Source organism: Pezoporus occidentalis, unplaced genomic scaffold (genome assembly GCF_034315485.1).
Source record: "Pezoporus occidentalis ecotype Australia unplaced genomic scaffold, CSIRO_AGI_Poc_V1 ctg81, whole genome shotgun sequence".
In the NCBI taxonomy this organism is placed as follows: domain Eukaryota; kingdom Metazoa; phylum Chordata; class Aves; order Psittaciformes; family Psittacidae; genus Pezoporus; species Pezoporus occidentalis.
The window spans coordinates 2,971,319-2,995,967 of NW_026916170.1; the positions used below are offsets into that span (position 1 = coordinate 2,971,319).

At 41.5% G+C, this 24,649-nt stretch overlaps 1 protein-coding gene across 3 annotated transcripts in view; it reads right to left on the reverse strand.

The window, feature by feature from the left end:
- GPR143 (G protein-coupled receptor 143) overlaps nucleotides 1–24,649 on the reverse strand; it is a 36,031-nt gene that overhangs the window by 7,116 nt on the left and 4,266 nt on the right. Inside the window, exons 1-8 of one of the 3 annotated variants that reach the window (XM_062603643.1) lie at nucleotides 23,558–24,646; nucleotides 21,755–21,864; nucleotides 18,710–18,804; nucleotides 17,178–17,270; nucleotides 16,592–16,701; nucleotides 15,241–15,349; nucleotides 12,602–12,719; nucleotides 11,031–11,271 (exon numbers count right to left, since the gene is read on the reverse strand). In XM_062603643.1, coding sequence (XP_062459627.1) covers nucleotides 11,031–11,271; nucleotides 12,602–12,719; nucleotides 15,241–15,349; nucleotides 16,592–16,701; nucleotides 17,178–17,270; nucleotides 18,710–18,804; nucleotides 21,755–21,864; nucleotides 23,558–23,801 — 1,120 coding nt within the window. In that variant the 5' untranslated portion in view covers nucleotides 23,802–24,646. Of the gene's footprint in view, nucleotides 1–10,610; nucleotides 11,272–12,601; nucleotides 12,720–15,240; nucleotides 15,350–16,591; nucleotides 16,702–17,177; nucleotides 17,271–18,709; nucleotides 18,805–21,754; nucleotides 21,865–23,557; nucleotides 24,647–24,649 lie in introns of those variants that run through there. The other 2 variants (XM_062603642.1, XM_062603641.1) reach the window with 2 other exon arrangements.

The window sequence follows — 24,649 nt, forward strand, 5'->3', positions numbered from 1 at the left end:
AAGCTAGGAAGGTTTAAATTCACCCTTGCTTGAGCAGATGGAGGTTTTTTAAGCACTTCATGGTATTCCAGCTGGTGCAGCAGAGTCACAGTCATCCCCTCTGGCAGGAGCTCCCATGTGAACCATCTCAGAGCTCTTTCTGCTTGAGGCTCGTGTCACTGGCACCTCAAAGGACACTGGGGGGGGGGGGGGAGTAGCTTTATGTTGGGTGGGTTTTAACTGGGTTTTATTCTACTAACTGGTACACATGGTACTCAGTGGGGAATTAAACATGAAACATGGGGGTTTTGCCTTGGGACAATGTAATGTAACATGCTGCCCCCGTTCACCTAACCAAGTCTGAAAGATTGTGAAAACCCTTCAAAAGGAATTGCCACTCAGATCAAACAGTCTTTTCTGTCACATCATCTCATTTTTAGGTGTTTAAGGACCTAGAGCATTAAGTTAGGATTGATGTACAACATTTGGGAAGACTCAGATGCTAGAGAAACTGATATGCTGTTGATGAGCACCTTACCATGTCATTAAGTACTCAAAAAGAGGAAGTAATGCCCTTCCATGCCGGTTGTCTCAGTTCATGCTCTGAAGTTTGCCCAGCATTAATGCACAATTAATTCCCTGTAACTGTACAAGCAGTAGGACAAATACGTTTGTTCAGGTCCCACAAGACCAGGAACCAGAGCGGTCTTCATAACAAAATAAAGAACATGAGAGCTAAGGAGGCAGCCACAAGGGACTACAGCTTTAATAGGTAGTGCTGTATAACAGCTTTCACTTTACCTGCTTCTTAAACACTATTTTCAGTCATGTCATTTCCAGGCACGTTTCAAGAAAATGTGGGGCTGTCAAACAAAATTGTAGTTTAGATTTCCTTTATTTATCCTATAAATATTTACTTAGCCCATAAAGTATCTGATAGCTGCATTGAGCAGTCCTAAACACTTGCTTCTCACTTCTGTCAGCCTGCAATACAATAAACAGGTATTTGTTAGCTCTGTTCTGGGAAGATGTAATATTGCAGCATCTCACGCAAAATCCCTTAGTTCCCTGCCATCTTTTTATGTATCTATACCCACCAAGGGACAGATTAGCTTCATCCATTAAGAGCCTATGCAATTTCATATCTAACCTCCATGGTACAAAAAGTAATTTTTAAAGCTTTGAAGTCTCTTACGTGAAGAAATGACTCAGTTGGCAAGGAATTTATCATCCCTGCTGACTCCCTTCCCAACAGGAAGGAAGATCTTTGCTTCCTTAGAGATGATAGGTTTTTTCTATTTCCTTTCAAATATAGTCACAAAACCAAAAGAATACAAAACCTAACCACAGGAAAGCAGCTATATCCTCTTTTCTTGCTTCAAGGTCTGACATCTTCTGCTTATACAGAAGCAGCCTTGGCTTCACTGTGTAAATCATTCAATATATATCTCAATAATATGCTCAAGAAAATATTCTGCTCACCCCTTTCCAAGTCCTTTTCATTAAGTACGGGACAAAGTTGGCATGCTTGTCCTTCACTGGAATAATTCAGCACAGTAAAAAATGCACCACAAACGAGAATGGGTTTAGGTGTGAAGCACTGCCATCTTGCACTTCCAAAATGGAAATCTATCCCTCTAGGCTCCTGAAAATCTGCACAGTCAAGGGAGCATCACGTCCCTGCACGCTGTGTTGCAGTTCCTGAAAAACTGATTGTTTTCTTCAAGGGAAAGACAGAAAGGCCAAAACCTTAGAATGGTTTTTGAGACTTTCTGCAATCCTTCCAGCTACAGTGTCCTGCCCACTGGACTGAAAGAGCTGCCAAGAGACCTGCAGAGAGCACCCTCACTTAGTGTGCACAGAATCACAGAATCCTGAGAGGAACAGAAACCTGATGGGGAATGAGCACAGCATGGTGCTGCTGTCTTTTAAGTCCTGGACAACTGCTGCATGGCAGCTTCATTCCCAGAAGCTACTCTGGGGATAACAGTGAGAAATTCCTGTGCAATCAAATGACCGTGTCTGATCATTCCACCCGGGCACCTTCCTCTATGGAGAATGACACAGGCACAGAGCCTGTGCTGCAGTCAGCCCACACAGACAGCCCTTGTGGTTTTTTTTCTTACCCACATTAAAGGTCCAGGTCTCATGACTTGATCAAAGACTACAGATCAAAGCAATTAAAAAATTATCAACCCTTTCTAATAGCCAACTTTTAGAACGGGATTCCTACCCAGGCCTGCTCAGTACAGAGACATTGCTGAAGGCTGGAGTAACATCTATAGAAATCTTTTCACAGACAAGAAACATCAGCTTTTTTTAGCAGAATATCCTAGATATGGGTAGAGAGGTTCAAAAATATGTCAATAAAGGAAAAAAAAAATAAATAAAGATGCTCTGGACTCTCTGCCAGAGTCTGTAAAATATTGACAGATTCCGGTGTATTTCTCCAGGTTCAGAATTTCAGTTTCCAGTTTGGAAATTGAAGGTGTTGGTATGGGAAAAGTCAGCATTTTTCATCATTGCAGAAGCTCTACCAGCCCTCCTGAGACTGGGGAAGACAACAGAAGATTTACTGCCCACATCATTGAAGACCCCTCCCAACAAAACCTCCCATTCCTACCAATACAAACTAGCACATCTCTGCCTGTTCTCTTGTTTCTGCAGTGTCAGAGAAACAAGCAGAAATTATCAGCACTCGGGTGAGGAGAAAGGGCATAGTCTGCGCACAGCTCTAAGCTGAGAATATATCCCACAGCTTTCCCCGCCAAACCTTAACTAAAATTTACCTTTAGAAAAAACACCAAAACCCTGACCCATTTCTTAATCCAAATCTGTTCCAGTATCATACAACTATGGAATCAACTAGGTTGGAAAAGACCTTTAAGGTCATCAAGTCCAACCATTACCCCAGGACTGCCAAGATCAGCATGTCACTAAGGGCTTCATCTACACAGGTTTTGAACACTTCCAGGAATGGTGACTCCACCACTTCCCCGGGCAGCCTGTTCCAATGCCTGACCGCCTTTTTGGTGAAAATGTTTTTGCTAACATCCACTCCGAACCTTCTCTGGTGCAGCTTGAGGCCGTTACCTCTTGTCCTATCGCTTGTAACTTGGGAGAAGGAACTGAACCCACAGCAGCACCTCTAGCAGGAAAGAAAACAAAAATAATTGTATTACATATTGCCACTTGGTCACTGCTTTCCACTGGGACAGCAGCAGCAGCGACATGGGCACCTGCATGTCCCACCAACCTGCTCCCTGTGGGAGGATAAACGTGTTTAAAAGAGAGGAACAACTCTCAGACCCTTGTGGCTGCCTGTGAGTCTTCAACTCACGCACTTGTGCTTTTCACGGGTCTCCAGTTATTCTACATCAGCCTCATTACCACTGAAGTCATGGAGCTCACTAGCATCAGACCCCAGCAGTCAAAGGAGAAATCCCTCTATTGCATTTAAGGATATTTACTTAAACGTCTTTAGTCTTTGGGAAAAAAGTATTTTGTTAATGTAGATGTGATTTATTTTTTATTTTAAATTAATTCAGACATTACATTGAAGGAATCTAGGTACGCCAGCTTTCAGACTGTAAAATCCCAAGAATTTAGGAAAAAGCCTCCTTATCTAGCCTGTGCCATATTGTTCTGGGTGTAATTGCATTCCTAGGAGATGGCTGACTGCCTGACATGAGGCATTAGCAGAGCTGGGTTGTTACCCAGAGTACTTAGCATGGCTGGGGGAATGCCTCTCATCCTTGGCAAGTCCTGTCTGGTCCCTTGAGGACAGAGCTGGTGGGAAGAATGCTGTGCTCCCTGTCACCCTGTCACATGGAGGCGCATGACCAGGGGCATGGTGGGAGAACATCCTTTCATTGCCACATAAAATGTGGTGCTCCCTCAAGTGCTTTAGCCTAAAGAGAAAATTGTGGTGTTGCTTTTCTTCCTTTTCCTCAAGGAAATCCATTCAAGATCTGCTGTAGCACGCAAAGAAGCAGATGCTATCATGTGGCTACAGCTGCAATGAATGGCTGCCAGTGTGTTCATGCTGTCCTGAGCCTTGGTGCCCTCTAAAGGGAGAGGACTCTGCAAGAAGAACCCAGCTAACACAGCAGGTTCCTCACATTGCACAAGAAACCCTGCTGCATTGTTTTAACCCCTGACTTTAAAACCTACCTCTTTTAATAAGCATGATAAAAGAGGTCACATTTGATTTTACATAGTTTCAAGACTTCAAGAGGCTTACAGATGCATAAATGGGTGGTTATCTCAACAAAGGCAGCTGGAGAGCAGGTATCCAAGGCCTCCATTTACCCTCTGAGTCCCTCTTGGCTATGCTGTATGAAAGCATTCAGTAGGTCATGGGTGGCAGAGGAAAGTTGGTGAAAAACTAGGGCAGGACAAGGCTTCATTGACACAGGTTGTCTTTGTTAATAGACGTGCCATCATCCTGCTTTCCAAAGGGAGGAACCCCTTAGGGAGAAATCCTTCACTATGAGGGTGGTGAGGCACTGGAAGAGGTTGCCCAGGGAAGTTATGGATGCCCCATCCCTGGCAATGTTCAAGACCAGGTTGGATGGGGCTTTGAGCAACCTGGTCTAGTGGGAGGTGTCCTGCCCATGGCAGGGGGTTGGAACTAGATGATCTTAAGGTCCCTTCCAACCCTAACTATTCAGTGTTTCTATGATCTCAATCTGCCACAGCTCTTCTCCAACCCATAAGACCCAGTTTCCTTCCCACAGAAGTGAGGAAGGCTGCTTGAATCAAGGCTGCTTGAATCTCATCCCAGTACAACACCAGCACACAAAAAGAAACCCATGGTCTCCTCAGGAACCACCACTCATGACAGGACACAGCCACATGCAGTAGTGAGCTGCCTCATTGCCAGTCTCCCCTGCTCAAGGTGCTGGCTTTGCAAAGAGACAAATGTTCCCTACAGATATTTCACTATGAAAGTAACACAGACATGGAAGTAACACACCTATGTTACTTTCACCACACTGTGCAGCTTTGGGCTTGTACACAACCAAACTCTAGCTCTGACTCCATGGATTGGTTTTATATTAGTCCAACTTCCCAGATACATTATAGCTTTTTCTAAAACTAAGGGTGTTATACTAACCTGGGCATAAAAGGAACCTACTGTAATAAATAACAGATACCTTTTTCTGTTAGCTCTTTAACACAGTGTTGCATTTTCACCTCTCATTCTGCTTATAAAAGGTACTTGAAAGACAAAAATGAGAAAAATGTAGGCTCAGCCACACAGTCCTGTAGAAGCAAATAGAACTAAGAACAAATTAGGGTCTATGGCATTATAAGTGATCACATTAACGAATCCTCCAATAAATACAATTGGCCTGGACCTGTCTTATCCTATACTAACTTGTTCAAACATATGTGATGTATGAGGCATTGAAGGAGCCCATCAGCTTTACTTTTTTGTTATCAGCTAATCACTTCACAAAATAATCACTTCTGCAAAACACTGAGAAGCCTGAACTAATTTACAGGGCTCTAAAAGCTCCTAATCCTGGAGGCATTCAAACTGAGATTTAGAGCTAAGCTTTCTACCCCTGAGACATGTTTCTGTATTAGTCAGAAACACAAGCTTTTCTGTGTGTGGATGCCACCTTTGGGTCTCACAGATGTTTCCATTGCATAGTGTCTGACCCAATTCAGAGAGCCCTGTTGGCCCTGGAGGGCTCCATCAAGGTGACCCAGACCCTCACCCTTCCAACCCTCACTCTAATGTTACCATTAAAAGCAGAACATCTTGTCAGGGCTTTCAATTACACAGCACACACAAAAACATACCTGTGCCTGCTGGTCCTTTCTGCAGATTGAGTCATGCAGGTTCACAGCCCAGCAGATCCTCACTGCACATGTTTAAACATACAGAGAAGCTGTAAGGGTAGGCTAGCTGGGAGCGCACAACAAACCATCACCATGGGGCTGTCAAAGGTCTAGGGATGGCTACAGTCCTTCTCTCTTTAGGTATGATGGTCTGATTTCTTCTCTAGGACTCTTTCAATCCTGTACAGTGTGAGAACACAGATGCTGGAGAGAGCTAAAAGGGCACCCAGCCTTGCGAGGTGTGCGGAAGAAAGTGCTTTAGTTTGCTTTGGGGTTTTGTTTTGCTGTAAACTCAAATGCTATTCAGTGAATTTTCTCAGCCTTTTGAAACTTTTACGTACAAATGCTCCAATGAGTTTAGCTCTCTGAATTCAGCCTTTCAAAAGCCCTGAATGCTTATGAGTTTGCTTAGAGAGATGCAGTGGGAGAACCAAATTTCCATACAGCTCACAGTGTATCCGAGGGAATATGAAAAACCCAGGAAAACAGATTCAGATGCATCCCTCGATTTGACTGTGCTCTCTATTTTTCTCTCAGTAGGACTGTATCTTCTTCAGCTGTCAGCTTCAATATCCCTATAGATGCGTGTCTGCTTCTTAAATGATGAGTGAGCCAGCCATCATCTGGCTTGTTTCAAAATTACATTAACTAACTACATGTGGTTTAGTGATTTACATTGGGGATTACTGTAAATTTGAGGAATCTGTGAAAATTAAGAAAATGTTAGAAGATCAGATAACTTTCTGTAATGAATACGCAAGGACAACTTCTGAATTACAAGTCCTGTTATACAGGGAGGAGGGGATATAGCATTTAGCATTTCACTTTCTGGCTTTGTCCATGTCTTTGGTCTATAAGACCAGAGGAAGGGCTTAGTGAGAGGTGGAGTTCGGATTTTGGTATTCAGCCATATGGAGGACCTCATAAATGCAGAGCTTTGGTATGCAAGAAGTCTGCCTATTCAAGTGGTCTATTATGGTTCTGGTTTGCAATTAGCCTGAACATCTGGCCAAATAAAATGGTAATTAAATGTACAAGGCTGGCAGGTCAAATCCAGTTCTATATGCCCTCTTCCAGCAACAGAGAACAGCTAGGAGCGTATAAGAAAGTATTACAGGATATGAGAAGACGCTTACCCTGGAAGTTTTCATTTTACCCATGAGGGCTTAAAAATAAGTTTTGGGGAATACAGAGAACACTTACAGTGTGTGGATGGATTTGATAAGCTGGCTGGGAGGAGTGGAGGGTGTTAAACAGAAGCAATTCTGCTGCATTGCCCTGTATGCATAGATGACCTTTTAATGAGATTCCTGTACAGCGATTTTATTTCACTGTGTGGATTCAGCTACCTTTTTAAATTTTATTTTTTTTTTAAATGTCAATAAATTCCAAAAGGCTTTGTTGCGCTCTCACATGACCCAGCTACAAGAAGGTAAACTGACGATTTTTGTACTCTCAAAACAGCACTTTAGCCACATGTATTTTATTAATTAGGCAATACCTGACCTCATTCTCATTCCCTGTTTAGTTCTTTGAGTCACACCTTGCTATTCCACAGAAACAGCTGCATTCCTGCTCATGAACTGACAAGCTATGTGACTGCGGAAGGGAGCCCTTCCCATAGACAGCGGAAAATGAAGACCATAGATTCTGACTGCATCTATGAACTTCAGTATTGACAGGATCTCTCCCTTGTTAACCCAAGCCATGCTTGAAAGGCACCTTAGAAAATGAGTATTCATGCCAGATACAAGCACTTCCCACATTTACCAGAGCAGAGGCCAGCACACTCCTAGAAACACGTGTATTTGAAGTGACCATAGGCTGGAAATCCAGATACTGGAATTGACATGCTATGAGGGCTATGCAGACACAAACTGTCATGAGAATGAAAACATGGATGTTTTTCTATGTGCTGATAAGAGCACAGTTCCTCTCAGTGGTGAGTGGATGACAAACTTCAGAGGACAGTGTTTAGGTCAGTGTTACAGAAGAGATGTGGGGCAGTCATGAGGCGTGAGGCAAGATCATGATGGGACAGGACGGACAGCCAAGAGAGTTCAGGGGAGATTGTGAGGGGAGAGCAGGGGCAGCAGTGAAGGGAGAGCACAGGCAGCGATGACAGAAGATCATGAGGGGAGAGAAGGGGCAGCCATGAGGGGAGATTATGGGGGGGAGAGGTGGTGCAGTCGTGTCATGAGGGGACAGGAAAGGCAGCCATGAGGGATGAGGGTAGATCATGATGGACAGGACGGACAGCCAAGAGAGTTCAGGGGAGATTGTGAGGTGAGAGCAGGGGCAGCCATGGGCTGTGAGGGGTGGCCATGAGGGGTAGGGGCATCATCTGTATTGTGTGGGGCCACTATGAAGGGGGAGATGAGGTGCATCTGTGGCTGGAGATCATCAGGCAGTCATGAGGGGAGATCAGTTTGCCCTTAATGACATGGTTTAGTGGTGGGCTTGACAGTCCTATCGTAATGGTTGTGCTTTTTCACAAGCTGGTTGATTCAACGATTCTACAGTGCACCCTTGCTGACACTTGGAGCACACCCTTAATTTCCCCCAAAAATGAAGGTGGCTGCAGCAGCCCAAGGCTGCCCCATGTGCAAGCAGCAAGCACAGGCAGCAGGGGCAATGGGGAGATGCACCTCAACAGCACACTAATGATGCAAGAGATGGGCAACCCTGGCATCTCTTGGAGAAGACAATGCTTTGCCTGAGCTGTTAAACAGTGAGGTAAGAAGAAGGTCTGTGCAGGGTGAAATTAAATGTGGTCCTGGTTACACATGAGCAGAATCAATTATCACCCCATTTTAAGCTGTGGAGGAATGCCTCATGTGCATCCACCAGAGACTGGGCACAGCAAGTAAGGAAACTCCTCACACCTACTTCTAAGTTAAAAAGCACTGTTGGTTTGCTCTACAGTGTCCCATATCACTTTCTCAGTGCATCAGAATTAGGTCAATTGTCTTTCTTAAGCTCTTAAGTGAGTCTTGATTTTTCCTGATGACATCCCAATGGACTACTAATACACAAACACACCACACACATCCCAAGGACAACTTAGAAGGAACAAGAACAAGAAAAGCAGGGGAGCAAAGCAGCGACCTTTCAAGAGGCTCTCCCAGCCACAGGAGTGCTCCAGTACCAGCAGCCACCAGGCATTGCTCAGGGACTGCTCCTAGCCCTGGGGCTGGGGCTGAGGCACCGTGTCTGTCCCTGTCCCATGTGTGCCCCGGAGGGGCCAAAGGAAGCTGGGATTAGTGGCTGAGCCCTCACAGGGCCTCTTGCCTGTCACCTCCCAAGTGCTTTTGTGCCACATGATTGTTCCTGTAAAGCCAGAGCCTGTTCATTTGGGTTCAGGGTTTTGTAGCTTGGCCCACACCCTAGCATCTGAAAAGGTTTACCAACAATTCCATCTCTGCCTTTTTCCTGCTCTTTCAAAAGCAGTTGTGATGAGTATTGCACTGAAAATGTGGTCTCTGTTTCAAAAGGATGGATACAATCAGCTCCCAAGGCCCTGTGCTTTCTCTCCATACTTAGCTAGGAAACAAATGACTGTGAAAAGAAAGATCTGGTGATCTGCCAGTATTTCTGACAGCTACAACAGCAATATAAAGCCATAAACCCACAAAGGTTTCTACTGCATTGTAATGATCTGCCTAAATAATTATCCGATCATTTTTTGTTGTGTCAAAAGATCAGTTTAAAAGGCAATTTATATAAAACAGCAAATCAATATATTTTCTGTATAGTTTCTGATGATCCTGCATCTCAAACCATCCTGGGAGTCCCCTCAGTAACACAGCAGCTTAAACTTCCCGTATTATTGCACTAAACTTCCAGCTGTCTTTAACAAGATATTTATTTTACAATAGCTGGGACCAAACTGGGTTGGAAAAGAAAGGTGTGGACAGCCAGTGAAGTTCAGCCAAAGGGGATGTGAACAGGGTTTTAAAAATAGGTTTTGTTTTATGCCCAGCCCTGGCCGCATGCTGAAGGAAAGGAGGGAGGCTACCTGGGCTCAAGGGGCTTCCACCATGCCATCAGTCAAACTGTATTGTAAACAACTTAAATGGTACTAATTTTACTTCTGACATGAAGTTACAAGCCTGTGGTAGACGTGGTCATCATTTTTTTCTTAACTTTCAACCTACCTGGGGTATTGTTTGTATATAGGTACTTAGGGTGTTGCACCATAAAAGGGTGAAATCCTCTGAAAAGATGAGGAGAATGGATGTAGTATCTCTTTGTTCAGGAGATGAAAACATAAAACAGAGCACACCTCAGAGAAAGGACTATTGATTCGACTTACTCTGGTTTTTGATGAGCACTCAGATCATCTAGTGTTTCTTTGCAAATGTTATCTCTTAATACAGCTGCCCTTAACAGTCATAATCCTGGTAGACAGGCTCATACAAGGATCAAATTGAATCCATATTACAGTCAGTTTGAAGGTTTATTTTTGCTTGAACCAGGAGTGAACTGGAACCGTTATTCTGGTGTGTTTATGGAGTCTAGGCTGGGCCTGATTTTATCTTTTTTTTTAAGCTGTTAGGTCCCTAGACAAAACCAAACTGAAAATTCCTATACACAAGCTAAATTAAGACTATGTAAGTGATATTCTACACAAACAGGAAATATTTGTGCTTATATCAAAGGCTGATGTCACTAATGTTTTACCAGAGTGTCAAGGCTGGAAATATTGTCTCAGAAACCTCAGAGCTGTAATTTTTGGTGAGGAATTTAATGCTAAGCAAAGCAAGCAAGGCAAGAAATTTAAATCTCAGCATATTAATAGTCTATTTATTTAAACAAAAGACTCTTCTACCACATGGAAGTTACAAGAGAGATTAAAACAAAATGGATGAAAATCAATCATAAGTAACATTGATCTTTGCAGAGATACACTCCCGATGAAAAAGGATCAAGCCTTTATACCTGTTAACACATATCCTGTAAGGCAAATGAAAATATAAACCATAATATCTTGGCCTCGCATGCTCCCTCTTTCTCTCACATACAAGTTATAGGAAATGACATCAAGCCATTGGGCACAAACCTAATTCCAGAGCATGCAACAGTTTCACACAATGACATGGGAATGTCAGAAGTGGGATCCAGCTCTGTACTTATAAACTACCAGCCCTGGTAGATGGGAGAGCTCCTAGTTAATCTGTCGTCACTGCTACTGTTACCTTCAGACATCATGCTTATAGCCTCATCAGTCTGTTGGCTCTCAGTTGCTGCTATCTTCTTTGAATCATGGATGTTGTTCTGGTAGTTCACCGGTGAGGGATAGGTATTTTCACCCACAGTGGATGAGGACATTGATTCCCAGGGTATTTCTCTTTTTCGCCATTTTAGGTCCACCTTCCATCCTGTCCAGCCATAGAATGCTAACGTGAAGAGGAAGCCTTGCATTGGATTAAGAACCGCCTAGGAAAGGAAGTTCAACAGGAGTTACACCAGCAAGGCTCCATTTTCAACTCCAGCAAAATACGATGACCCGTTGTTCTGATACGCTGAGGCCACCATAGCGACCAATAAGCACCAAATGGATTTCTAGCATTAATTTAGCTGGTCAATCCCCTGGTGTGTTTTTAACTTTCCCCACAAGCTCTGGACATTTTTTATTCACAAAAGCAAATATTACATTTTTCACTAGAAGCCAAATCAAACACATGAAAGTGGACACTGGCATACTCAGTCAAGTTTTTTAAAATAGCAGGAATTGATCCGTCTGGAATTGCTGCAGACTCCTGAACCAGTGAAAATGTCCATCAAAGTGCGACAGAAAAACAGGGAGAGACCCTGAAAAAGAAAATCCCAAGGGATTTCCCCAAAAATTGTCTCTGTTCCCAGTGTACTGGGATGCTTGGCAAGTAAATGGCTTGAGCTGTTACCGTTTTTCTCATGAGAAAAGAGCAAATTATTTTTACAGCCAATTTAAAAAATAGCTCAGTTCAGAGACCTGACCTCTTGCTCTCCAGGTGAGCAAGAGCAAGGACCCTGTCACATTGATGTGTTCTCTCCTTGTCAAAGGAGGAGGTTGTATCAAATCTGTAGCACTTCTTAACCCTTTAGGACAAAACTGCTCAGGGGCTTAACTACACAAAGCATGTTCAGGCTTTGCAGGTATTCAATAGCTTTAGAATAAACTCTTTTGGAAAAGGAACCTGCAATATCGCGTCTCAAAATTCCCTTGTCAAATTTTCCAATAGGAGAAGAGAGGGTAAGGTAGAGTAAGAGGCTAGCACCTTACAGCTATTTTTTGGTTCACTGCTTTCAATATATTTTATGTATTTGTCCCTAAATATCCAAACATCAAGATACAAGATGCAATTATTCTTTATAATAACAAAAACTTTGGTTACAAACAGATAATTACCAGAAAATGACTGTTTTACTGGCGAACCTTCAGGAATCGTGAGCAAAAATTTCACAGCTTGTGTTATGGCAGAGGTCAGCAAGGTTAAACTAGAAATCATTGTAATGTGTCTTAAAATGGGCAGGAATCACTCACAGAGAAAATGCATAGTCTAGTAAATGTGAGAAAAAGTTGGCTTTTGGTACATTTCTGGCAAAGTTTATACGTGAAAAGAGCTCACAGTGACTGCTCCTTCCTCTCTCTTACTCTCTGCCTTTCTTCCTTGATTTTCAGGGTATTTATATCCCCCAGAATCATGAATCATCCACTAGGCGGGTGTTGCTCCACCAGTCTTAAAAAAGCAGTTTCTAAAACTAAGCAATGTCACAGCTGACCTACCATAATAATCCACGTGATCAGTGCAGCACTTCTGATGTTTTTCAGGGGATTTTCATTGATATCTGGCTGCATTTCAAGATAGAACAAAAGGCTCTCGTTGATGATATTGGATGACCAGCTATTGCAAGAGTAAAGAACAAGACGGTTATATATATATTTTTGTATATGTAAAATATGCTTTAACTTCAAATTATAAAAAATAGGGTCACTAATAAGGACAGTGAGATTTTTTTAAATATTAAGACTCAATCTGAAGGGACTAGTTGGTCTCTGAGATCATGATCAAAAACCAGACACTTACCTACTAGCCCAAGCATAGACAAAGAAACCAATATAGCAGCCAAACCCAACCAAAATAATAACTGAACCTGATCATTTGATCTTGATGCAGAACAGTAAACTGTAGGATGAAATTGAGATGATAAACAACTGTGATCAATAATGGGAACATCATGAGTCCTGACTTCTTTTGCTTGTGTCTTAAAAGGGAAGTGTTCAAAGATAAGGAAACCAAATATATGCATGCTTGTTGTAAAAGGCTGCAGGAACTCTAGCTGGAGTTAGAATTTCAGGGCTAGAATACGACAGCTTTTAAAAATGTCTGTAAAAAAACTGTGAAGCAAAACAAAAGTTGACTTTAAAACCCTTGAAAATACCATCATATTTTTGGTAATTTGTAATCTAAGGAAGGATGAGCATAATCAAGCCTCACCCTGTGAAAGAAACTGAGGGTATTCTACACTAAATAAAGGTTATAGCAAATACCTGTAATTTCTTATGACTTCTAAACCAGCATTTTTTTATAGTTCTACTGCATCTTCAGAAAGTAAACCATCAGCACCCATGTTATACTTTCTGAAGGGGTTTATACATGTCCTTTGTGCAATTATGTTTTTATCACAGTGTAAAACCTCCTGTTCTCCCCTCCTAAATCTGCAGGCATGTCTTGTACCCCCTGTTGCCCTAACCTGCTGTCTTTGACTAACTCATTTCATATTTGACTTCTGGGATGGAAGGACATCTTAGCTTCTGGCATGGGACTGCCTCTGTCTTAACCTACAGCAAGCTTTGAGAGAGTTTTTACACTCTAAAGCTTATGTTTTACTGTGAGAACAAAATCCAAAACTAGAACTGTGACTATTTTTTTTCATAGGAAAACCCAGAACGAGACATAATGGAAATAAATGTCCCCACTGTGTCCTTGGGGAACTGATCTTTTCTTTCATGTTTGCTCCAAGACGAGCAAGCTGGCCACCATTCCTTAGGTTGCAACACACTTCTGTGGTGCCTCTAGGCACTTTCTTTCCACAGCCCTGAAAGCCTGGTTAAATCTGTGCTCCTTGTTATTTCAGCAATTTCCAGAAAGCCATGCTGCAGGACCCTTTGTTGCTGTCTCCCTCTCTTTCTGGTTACCCCACACATCGCACTAGAAACCTCTCTTCCAAGCCAAGCAGACTCTGATGTTCCCCAAGAAAAGTCAGTTGTTTCTCTCCAGAGCTCTCCAGTATACAGCAGCCAGGAGAAGTTAAAAAGGCAGTCTTTCTCCCTATTCATCCTTTTGAAGCAGTGTAACATGCATTAATGTCCCTGTGTATAAAGAAAGTTAAGTAGTTGTAGAGACTGTTCAGTTTGGCCAAGTTATTTCACTACTCCAGGACCATATAATTCCTCCCTCTGCTGCTTGTGATACCCACGTAGGCAGTAAACACTTCACAGCAGTGACTGCTTCTTCCTAGATCACTTCACAGATCTTTGTAGAGTAAACCACCACTCCTTCTGGTGCATCTATCGCTGTGAGATTGCAGTAAAACACATTTTCACAGTTTTGCTGTGTGTATCTAGAACCTCCAGTTCCAGTTACTACTCCAGAATCTTTCACACTGGATGGTGCAGTTGAAGCAGAGAAGTGGGGGCTATGGGAATGAAGCAGCACCCTCCCTCTTTCCCCAATTCCCTTGTTCCCTTACCTCCTCTCCTCCCTATCTTTTTCCCGTCCTACCCCAAAGCACTATTTTCATGAATGAAGATAGAATATTTAAAAAAAAAACAAAAACAAACAAACAAACAAAAAAACAAACAATCAAAACTCATTAAATTATCAGAAATTTCACACACAATAAAATGGCGATTTCTGGCATATGACCTTGTGTTTCCAGTCAGTATTCATTCTTTTTTTCACGCACTTGGGATCTGCAGACCACATAGGTGACAGCATTATATAATCAAAGTCAGGGCCATGAAGCCAGTCTTACAAGCTTATTTACTGTAGGTTTTCAGTGATGTGTTTGGTGACCAGAAGCTCTGAGAAATCTTGCGTACAGAAAGCTGTCAATCAGCCCACAATGCTGGGTAGCTGCTGTTCCAGGCAGCTTTAGTCTATGCCCAACCTTTTTTTGGCTATTGTTTCTTGGGGTTATTATCTTCCTGCTGGTTAAACATTTTTATCATTTCCGTGCAGCCTTCTGATGCTACAGGAGCGATTCAGCTACTTTGTGAACTGGATTAGAACTCCTTCTGGAGACACCTTCCCTTTCAGGCACAAAGAAAAACAAATGAAGCAACCCATCAGACTATTCTTATCCCTGATCCACTCTAGCTGGAAAAAAAGGCAGTTTAAAACAATATAATGCACCTCTTACCAAATAACGAATACCAGCATAATTTTGAAGAAGCGGATCTGGATCTCTGTCCCCAGACGTCTTTCATTCTCTGTGTAAATTCCTTGTCTCCCTTTCAGTAAGGAGGCAACTGGAAAGTATACAATCACGTTCATTAATATACATGTATCTTGTTAGTTATAGGCACAAGGATCCAGAAGATAGATGTCTATAAAGAAGAAACAAAGGAATGGATGGATTTGTCTCCAGCAGCAGTTCAGAAGCTGGAAGGACCATCATCAAGGAATCTCAAAAGTACATCCATTATGGATTTCTAAAATGAGTGATATCCCACTAGATCACTAGATGGTTTTTCTTAATCCCACTGAAAACAGAAAATAGTATGGTCAGCACACTTTCGTTTTATAACAGAAGGCAGTGCTTACAACTTCTATATAATGTGATATATTTATTATGTGATGTTTAGAGTAAAATAAAATACATTCTATCCTATTATACACATTACATTTCATTGAGTAATTGATATAGCATTGGCTACACCTCTAAAACTTCAAGGAGTAATGTCAGCAAAATAGACAGTTAAGCTACATGCTGTTCAGATATCACGAGGAATATATATATGCACAAACACAAATATTCTCAGTGTGCATTTTCCCAAAAAGAGCAATTTTTTTATAGAAACAACTTTTTAAAGGAACAACTGCTCCTTTGAAAATTAGTATTACTGAGGAACACAGGATGCATGGGATGAAGACTGAACTGAGAACGCAAGGTCTTCTGTTGCTGTTTTATGTATTCAATGCATAGATAAGTACTAATTCAGGTACTGCAAACATCTAACATGGGTCATATTACATGCAAAGAATGCACTGAATCTGTGGCTCTTTTCAGTCTGATTTCTTCAAAGCACTGGATAATAAATTAAATGGGAACGTCAAGATTCCATCTGAGTTGTGTACAATTCCCATTTGTTTCATCATCTCAGAATCAAAAGTGATAAAATTCTGATCATATTTTATTTATTTATTTTTAGCTCCAGGGCTGCTAAGAAGTAGAAGTTAAGCATCCACTATACACTGCTTCCAATACTTTAAATCAAGAGTAATTTCGTAACATAAAAACACCTTTGACAATCTGCAGTAAAGGTTTTTAAGAGCATAGCTTAAGTATGTCATCAGAGTGTCTCTAGGGCTAATTTTCCATCAAGATGGTATCTTCATTTCAATAGGCAACTCGTTCCCACCCTTTGCTGTATCTTCATGAGTTAATGAGGAGCTGTCCCACATCACTGAATACACACACATGACTCTTTACAGTACTGTTATGTTGCTAAGTAACACATTCTGATTGATGCTGGCCATTAGGAACATACCTGCTGATACTGTCCTCCTGAACAGGATTGGGTTGACCACCAGCACTAGCAGGAGTGGGGCGTAGGTTGTGATGTAGTGTGGGATTGCATGCTCCAAGCCATTTTCACAGCTGAAAAAAATTATTAACAGCTTATGTGTATTTTTTCCCCACAGCTGACAGTTCTGGCTATTCTATGTTACCTTTAACTTAAAAAAATAAAAGGAATGAAGCAAACAGGTGCTAAGCTTTTAAATCACAGACCTTTACCACCAGTTCACATGCAACCCAAAGCTGATTTTTAACATGCAATATCTGTGAATTTTTCTCAAAGGAACAAATGCAAAACTAAAACCAGGACTGGGAGAAGAGTGGCTCTTAGCAGAAGGTGTATCACAGCCCTGTAGCATGCCCAAGTGCCTATATTGCCTGGCATATACCCTAAAACTCAGGCAGGTATTTCTAGAATACTCACTGGTTCAGTGGAACACTTTTCAAAGATCAAAAAAGCCCAACATTTGGACATCTGTCTCTAAAGATGACCAAAAGACAGTCAGATGACCAGTTAGTGCTATGATTTTTCAGTCTGTTCCCAGAGCCCTGCTTACCTGGAGAGAGAAGGGTAGTAAAGCAGTGTAATTCCCTCCACACAGAGCATCACCGCGAGGCCCCATGTCATCATGTGGTACAGCACAATTGTACTGCAGGCAACAAATAGGACAGGCATAATTAAAGATACCAAACCCTACACTTTCCACATGACAACATAAAAATAGTACACTCACTGAAACAGAGCTTTACAGCTGTGAAAGGGTGCAGGACAACATTAGCAGTACATTAAACTGAGAAAAGCAGGTGGGGCTGGGGGTCCCTTCAGCAACAGGATAAGCCAAAGTGGTTGTTCAGGCTTGAACACAGAAGTCCCACATTCTCCAACCCTTATCCCCAAATCTCCATAAGGAACCCCTGCATCCTTTGTTTCTCCTGCAGAGAGCAAAGTAGGGGATTAAAACTGAAGAGTGAAGCTAAAAAGTCAAATAAACCACTCTCCTGTAATCTGTAGAAAATTATGTTTAACTTTCCAAGTTAGATATTGCTCCCATCTTAGGGAGATTCAGATCTATGTGTTAGAAAGTTTTTGTTTACTCTGACCACAGAATTGCATAATGGTTTGGGCTGGAAGGGTCCTTAAAGAGCATCTAGTTCTAAACCCCCTGCCACAGGCAGGGTCACCTTTCAGTAGACCAGGTTGCTCAAAGCCCTGTCCAATCAGGCCTTGAACACAATCAAGCCCAAATAGAGATGAGTTTTTTGGTTAACAGGTGTGGGGGAAGAAGGCGTGTCCCAGCTGTTTCAGACTAGAACTGTGTGACTTCACAAAATCAGGTTTATTCTCCACAGGCTGAAGTTAATTCAAAAATCCCCATTTTGATAACATCTGCCAGAAAAACCATGTCTCCAACACCTGATTGCTCAGTACTATCTGGGAACAGAGTCACGTAATTCCATGTTTAGCAGTAGCAACTGAAGGTCATTTTGCCCTTCTAACAGCCAGCTTAGAAACACCTCATATTTTCTGTCCAGCATGGTACTTTCCAAAGGATTTAGGTTCTTCTGTTACAAGCATTGCAGAAAAATAAATAATAAATATGTAAAATTCCTCTTTAAAACTTTACAAATGTGACCAGAAGTGTAATAATGACGGTATTGAGAAGGAGATAAGATAGAAAATTGGAGGAATGAACTGTATGAAATTCAACACCTCCCTACACACACTTTTATTTTCAGGTTAACACTTTTTTTTTTTTCTTGCAAGAATCAATTTTAAGTACAGAGTAGGGACAGAAATAGCTATCTTGCTGCAATAAAGTTTATAGAGTCCAATCTGCTCCCCGTTTTTCCAAAGGTTGAATGAACTCAGCTACATTTAAATTTGAGTTAGAAGTAAACAAATCAGTATCTGAGCATTGCCTTGGCAATTTCAGCATTTAGCACACCACTCATCCATTTCTCCACCTGGTAACCATATGAACATCAGTTAATTGTACAAGCCTCGCTTACACACTTAGATAACTGCAGACAAACATGGATATACATTGCTGGAAGGAAATCAACAAATTCAGAGCTTTAACGCTGGTACCTCAGTCCTGCTGATCTTCTTACCACCAGATAAGAATCAACAGCATAGCAAAACAACCACCAGAAGCCAGCACTATATAATAGCTGGATCCACATCTGCAGGGGAAAAAAGTGCCAGATGTCATAGCTGCTTCTCAAGGACCACCTGGGACAGGGGAGGGATTCAAACCTTTAGCCTGGTGATTTGTTCTTTAAGAATGCATTTTCCAGCTAAAATTGTAAAGTATGAAATCTTACTCAAAATCACAGGAACAGCATGACTACAGCCAATGGGTCAAGTCACAAGCTAATTGAAAAGCATTTGCTTTCACAGCTTTTTCTGTTGTTTAGAAGACCTGTTATTTACCTCTCCAGTGCTAACCTTCACTGTTGTGAGTGAAGCCCAAAGAAATTTATAGTGAGGAAGTTTTAATTTTAGGTTAAAATTTTAGTAGTTTCTCAGTAACTGAAGCATAAGAAGATCACTGAGGTCAGTCATCACCACAGTGTGCATATGTATTGTGAGTTCTGCATGTGATGGGCATATTCCTCATGTACAAGATACCAATTCAGGGAATGATTATTAAGAAAAAAAAGGTCATTAACAAAAATATCGCTCACCTTCTGGAAAAATTACCTATACTGAACTCCCTGACTGATTTCTTCAATAAAAATCCAAAGGGTACAGGTTCAAGTCAAGTTAAATTCCACAGCGGTCATAAGCTGACCCTAGGCATTTTTCCCATGAGTCTATATAAAGGACCTTGCTTTGCCACTGTTTATCAATGCCAAATTTCTTCCAATAAGAGCTGGCTCTTTGTAATAATCTGGAACTACTTTAATATTCAGGTTACCTTCCCTCCAAGCTCTCTTTCAGTTCTTATCTGGACATCCTTTAGCACAGCTCCATAGTAGGATTATTTTACAGCTCGAAACCAACATACTTGTTACTGAGCCAAACCACAACGAATATAGATCTACCATTCCTTCCTCCAAAGACTAATCAAGCTGGGGAATATTTCCTTTCACCATGGGTGTAGACCCTTCCTCTAGACATTTGCAGCACAAATCAGCCAGTATTTAATTCAAACACCATGATATTTTCCTAGTGCACAGGGGTCAGAAAATAAAATTCCTGGTTTTTTCTAATGCACTTTACCCATAGCACTCAGCATGTAACTTCCCCTGCATGTATTTGCTGCAGTTGAAAAATGCACAATTTACTATACACTTACACACAAAAATAAACTGTGGTGTATTTCCACCCATAAAATCCAACATAGACAAGAATGCCTCCAAAAATAATATAAACCAGATGCACTAACCCCCCCCCAAAATCTTCATACGCTATCTCACTTTTTAGCAAAATGACACATTTTGCTACAGTGCCTGAGATGGTACCCCTCTGCAAACCAGAGGATGTTATTCAAAGGAGATGCCTAAAGGCCTCCCTATTTGGAGTCTGTATTGGCTTATGGTTAAATGAAATAAAACAATAGTACTAAAAGAAAAATAAAATAGAAACAGAAACATTTTACTAACTCAGAAGAGAATATGTATGGGGAAGTGAGTAGAAGGAGGGTTATTCTTCATTCCAATATAATTAAATCTAAATTTAGCAAATGACTCAAATTACAGTACTTTGCTGGAGCCCAAGGAAAGGGAAATAAAAGCTGTGGTAGTCTGCTGTGCTGCTCACCATATACTCTGAGATCAAAATGACAAGTGAATAGTCTGCATGCAGTATCTTTATCACTATTTAAAAATACTACTTTTTGTGTTAAGGGCCAGAAACTGAAATTTAAGACATAGGCAAACATGGGTTTTCAATAGGATATTCTTGTTATAAGGTGTTGATGATACTGGTTTTCTCTTCCTCAAAGGAAAAAAAATCCATTTGTATCTAATAAGAAAACTTAAACATGTATGATGGAGCTGAGAATTGATAGATACAGCTGATAATTAATTCTATGGAACAACACTGTCATGTCTAAATTGTTATTATATAGGCATATAAGGTACAGTCAATTCAATTTGGCACACACTTTTATTTTAAAACTAACGGGGCAAAACAATTTTGTTTACATGCAGCATATCATCTTCTACATTGTAAACTTTGGACTGTAAAGCTAATACTGCTCATGCATGAATTCATTGGGCACCGTAAGTTTCTATTGATTTTATGTTAAGTGATAACCCGTCTTAATTGTCATTCTCCATTTTTGGTATAACATGGCCTTTTTCTTGTACAGTAAACTCAAATTATATGTCTTTGACTGTACTGTGACTGTAATATTTGAAATTGAGTTTCAATCTGCACTTTTGCAGATTTACATTTTCTTATTCCTGTGTTTTAATCCAGAAGATACTTAATTAGACTTGGCCAGATGTGGTCAATGAATGTCCATATTAGCAGCAATCTGAACTGTAATGCTACATGGCAGGGACAGACCTTCTGCCAACAGCTTTGCATCTTTGGGTATATTCATCCTTCAGTCCCTCTGTGTCTAAAACAGATACTCCTGCTGCAAAAGCTAATTTGAGCTACCCAAGTTTCTGGCTTCAGTTGGTCCCTGCTGCCACCATGCAGGCTATAATTTCTACTGGAGAAGGTGGGCAGATGATAGATACCTTCATGCTGTGTAGCTGCTGGGACATCGGTGATGCTGTGCCAGCACAAACCAAACCAGTGGCTTCACAGCCCATTTGGGAATACCCATACCCTATGCCTCCATAGCCCTGACTTTGGTACAGGTGTGTCCTCCACTATCCTAGTATTCCTGTGACAAGTGAGTACTACAAAAAGCTTGGGACCGGTGTGACTGATGCTGCCCTGTGTCCTCACGTGCACTGTGTGGCATCTAGCATCCTGCCTGCCCTGATCCAGGCTTTTGAAAGGAGGCATGACCACACTTGCAGGGGTGTGGCAGAGGCTGAAACTATCATATCCAGGCTCTGACTCACAGCCAAATTTCCTTGCATATGCAGTGGTGTGCCTTTCAGACTTCCCACGTGGAGGAACTGTCAACCTGGAACAGGAAGAAGGGGAGACGATCTCTTTACCTACCGCACTCCCCACGCAGAAAACAGAAGGCCACACGCTGGTCCCGTTCACCACAGAAATGTTAGCTATGAAACCTGGGAAGCCTAGCCATACACTTGATCTGAAGATCATACCTGAAGAAAAAAATGTATTAATGCTTTGAGTCTGCTGGCATGATTTCAGTCACATGCTTCTCCCCTGCCATATATTTCACATCACAGCCCAGATTTTATGTGTCCAAAGGAAGGCTATGGCTGCAGAGGGACAAAGCAGGAACGACTGCACTATTTAAACACTAGTGTAATTGCTCAGGGAAAGTAGACCCAAGAGTCTGAAGCTGATGGGACTTGAAATGTTATGTAGATTAAAATCCCACTTACTTACAGATACTGTCACACACTTCCCTAAAATAAATTGGGTGTCATTTAACTGATTGACATACAGCAGAAGCTAACTACAATTTTACCAGCACAGTCATATACTAATGTTTATTTCTCTGCAAGTCCTCATTGCAGAAAAGAGTTATTGACCACTTTTCACTGTCTTCACTTGTACAATCAGCTTTCTTCCTCTCTGTCACAGGACTGCATAAAGAGGGTATTGGTACTGCATGGGAACAATACACTTTTTTAAAAAAAAAACAAACTTAAGAGTTTGTTAGTGAGATTTTCTGGGTTTGCTTGAAATAGGCATTGAAGCACCAACATATAGCAGAACAAAGCCACCAAGCTTCCCACTAGGAGGGAACGGTTTCTGACCCACCAAAATGAGTTTAATTCAAACACAGTGATGGACAAATAGTTTTAGTTTGCCAGTGAAAGGGAAAGGGAGAAAATAACTTTATCTGTTGCTGTCCTCATCTAACTGAAAGGACCTTTTCCAGGTGAATGCACATTTTTCCCATATTTTCCTTTTTTTATTTCCCCCTTTATGATTTGTTTTAATATTAGTACTTACTATGTACCATGAGAGAACCTGGCTAGGTATAAAAGGGGAAAAGACCTGAAATTCCACTCCCTTCCCAGGCAGCAAGAAAGACTTACAAAACAGCACTACTTCTCTTACCTAATGTAAGGGGGGAAAAAAATGTTAATTGTAGAAACAAACTCATCCTGTCTTTTCGTAGCACGTGTCATGGTAATTTATACCTAATTTGGCAGTAAATGCCATAGACTGACAGGACGGATTTAGACACATTAGTTTCATTTTGACTCATTAATTTTGTTTTATTCTCTGTTGTTTTATTCCTCCAGCCTATCAGCCACGGGGCCGACAGCAGGCTGTCCTTGATAAGGGAGCTCTGCTTGCATTTCAAAAGCCTGTGTCCAGCATGATCTGTGTACAGCTGCAATTCAAACTCATTTGCTGTCAATGTGATGTGCCCAGAGAAGTGGCTGGCATGCGAACAAGACGGCAAACTCTTTCTGAGACAATTTAAAGACATATAGGAAGTGTTCTTCAAATGTCCTATAGATTGGCTAAGTGTTTGATGTCAGCTTTAGTTTTGAATGTGCTGCCTCGCCTCTACTTTTATGCCGTACTCTGAGAACCTGCCATTGTTTTTAATTTTAATATGTTTTAAAGCAGATTTTGGTGTAGATTTGTCAAGAGCTTTTACCTCTAAAATATAACTACCAAACAAGATCTTTCTCCCCCCGAGGCCAATCACCTACTGCTCTCACTTGGCCCAAATCTGCCTGTGAATACATGCAGTATGTTTCCCTCAGAAATCTCTACTGTTCACTCACCATCTTCATTTGGTTGTGGTACCTCAGAGCAACAAGAGCCTGCTACAGAAAGGGTAAGGGACATCAAGCTGGCACTTACCTAAGCTACCAAGGATGTCACAAATGGAGATAAGGAGAAGGATGGTGGAAGAGGAGGAGGCTTTGGGCATCTTCCGTGGGCTCTGTCCCTTCTTCGGCAGAAGCTGCAGGACGGTCAGTAGCAGACTGATGGAGGAGCTGCCAATGCAAACTCCACAGAAGACTTCAGGCTGGAAGTTCATCACTAGCTGTGTAGCTGCATCCTGGTTCGGGCAGCAGTAGGTTTCTAACCTGGGAGAAGCCATGAAGCGTCTGGCTGATGGAGGGTCCCCACGAGCAGAAGAAAATGCTGTTGCTTCCCCAAAGCAGCGTTCACTTTTTCTTCACCCTCCCCATTAGTCCTTGGTGGTGAGAATCACGCGATTGACGGATCATGTGCTGCTGCTGCTGGAAGTAAATCCCCTAGAGCGGCCTTTCTCAGCCTCTCCTAGCAAGGAGATCAGATTCAAACAAGAAAACACAGTGTAATCTGAATCATGCCCCATGCTTGCTCAGAGTCGTTGGCAGCAGTTCACTCACATATTTCTGCTTGCATAGTATGTGATACAGGAACTTAAACTCTTCAGAACATTGAAGGTAGTTTAAAATAAATAAGGATGCAGATACCAAAGGAGAAACATTACATTTTAATTGTGTTTCTCTTTATCCCCATCCCACGCAGCACCCTTTAATTACTGAAAATTAATTGAAAAGGTGAGTCCAGACACAAGCAGTCCCAGCCTTTATAGGAAGGAGCAGGGCTGTACTTCCACACCCTAAACCCAAATCTCAGTTTTAGTGATCCAACCCACCCATCTTCTTAATTAAAATTAGAAACATGATATCCTATCACTGTAGAAAAAGATTACATTTAAGAAGATAATATTAACCTCATCCTATTTAAACCACAAGCACAAAAATTCTTCTCTTTAGTCTGCACTGTTTGCATTGGATCAGCTTGACATGGAAAATACCAGAACGTTTGACTTCTCAAGAATTTTTTTATTTTTAAATTTGGTAAGGGTTTAATATGAAAACAGGACCTGTAATGTTTGATTTTACTTTATAAGCTAAACAGTATCTTGTAAGTCAGGGATCTTATTAGACATAGCAG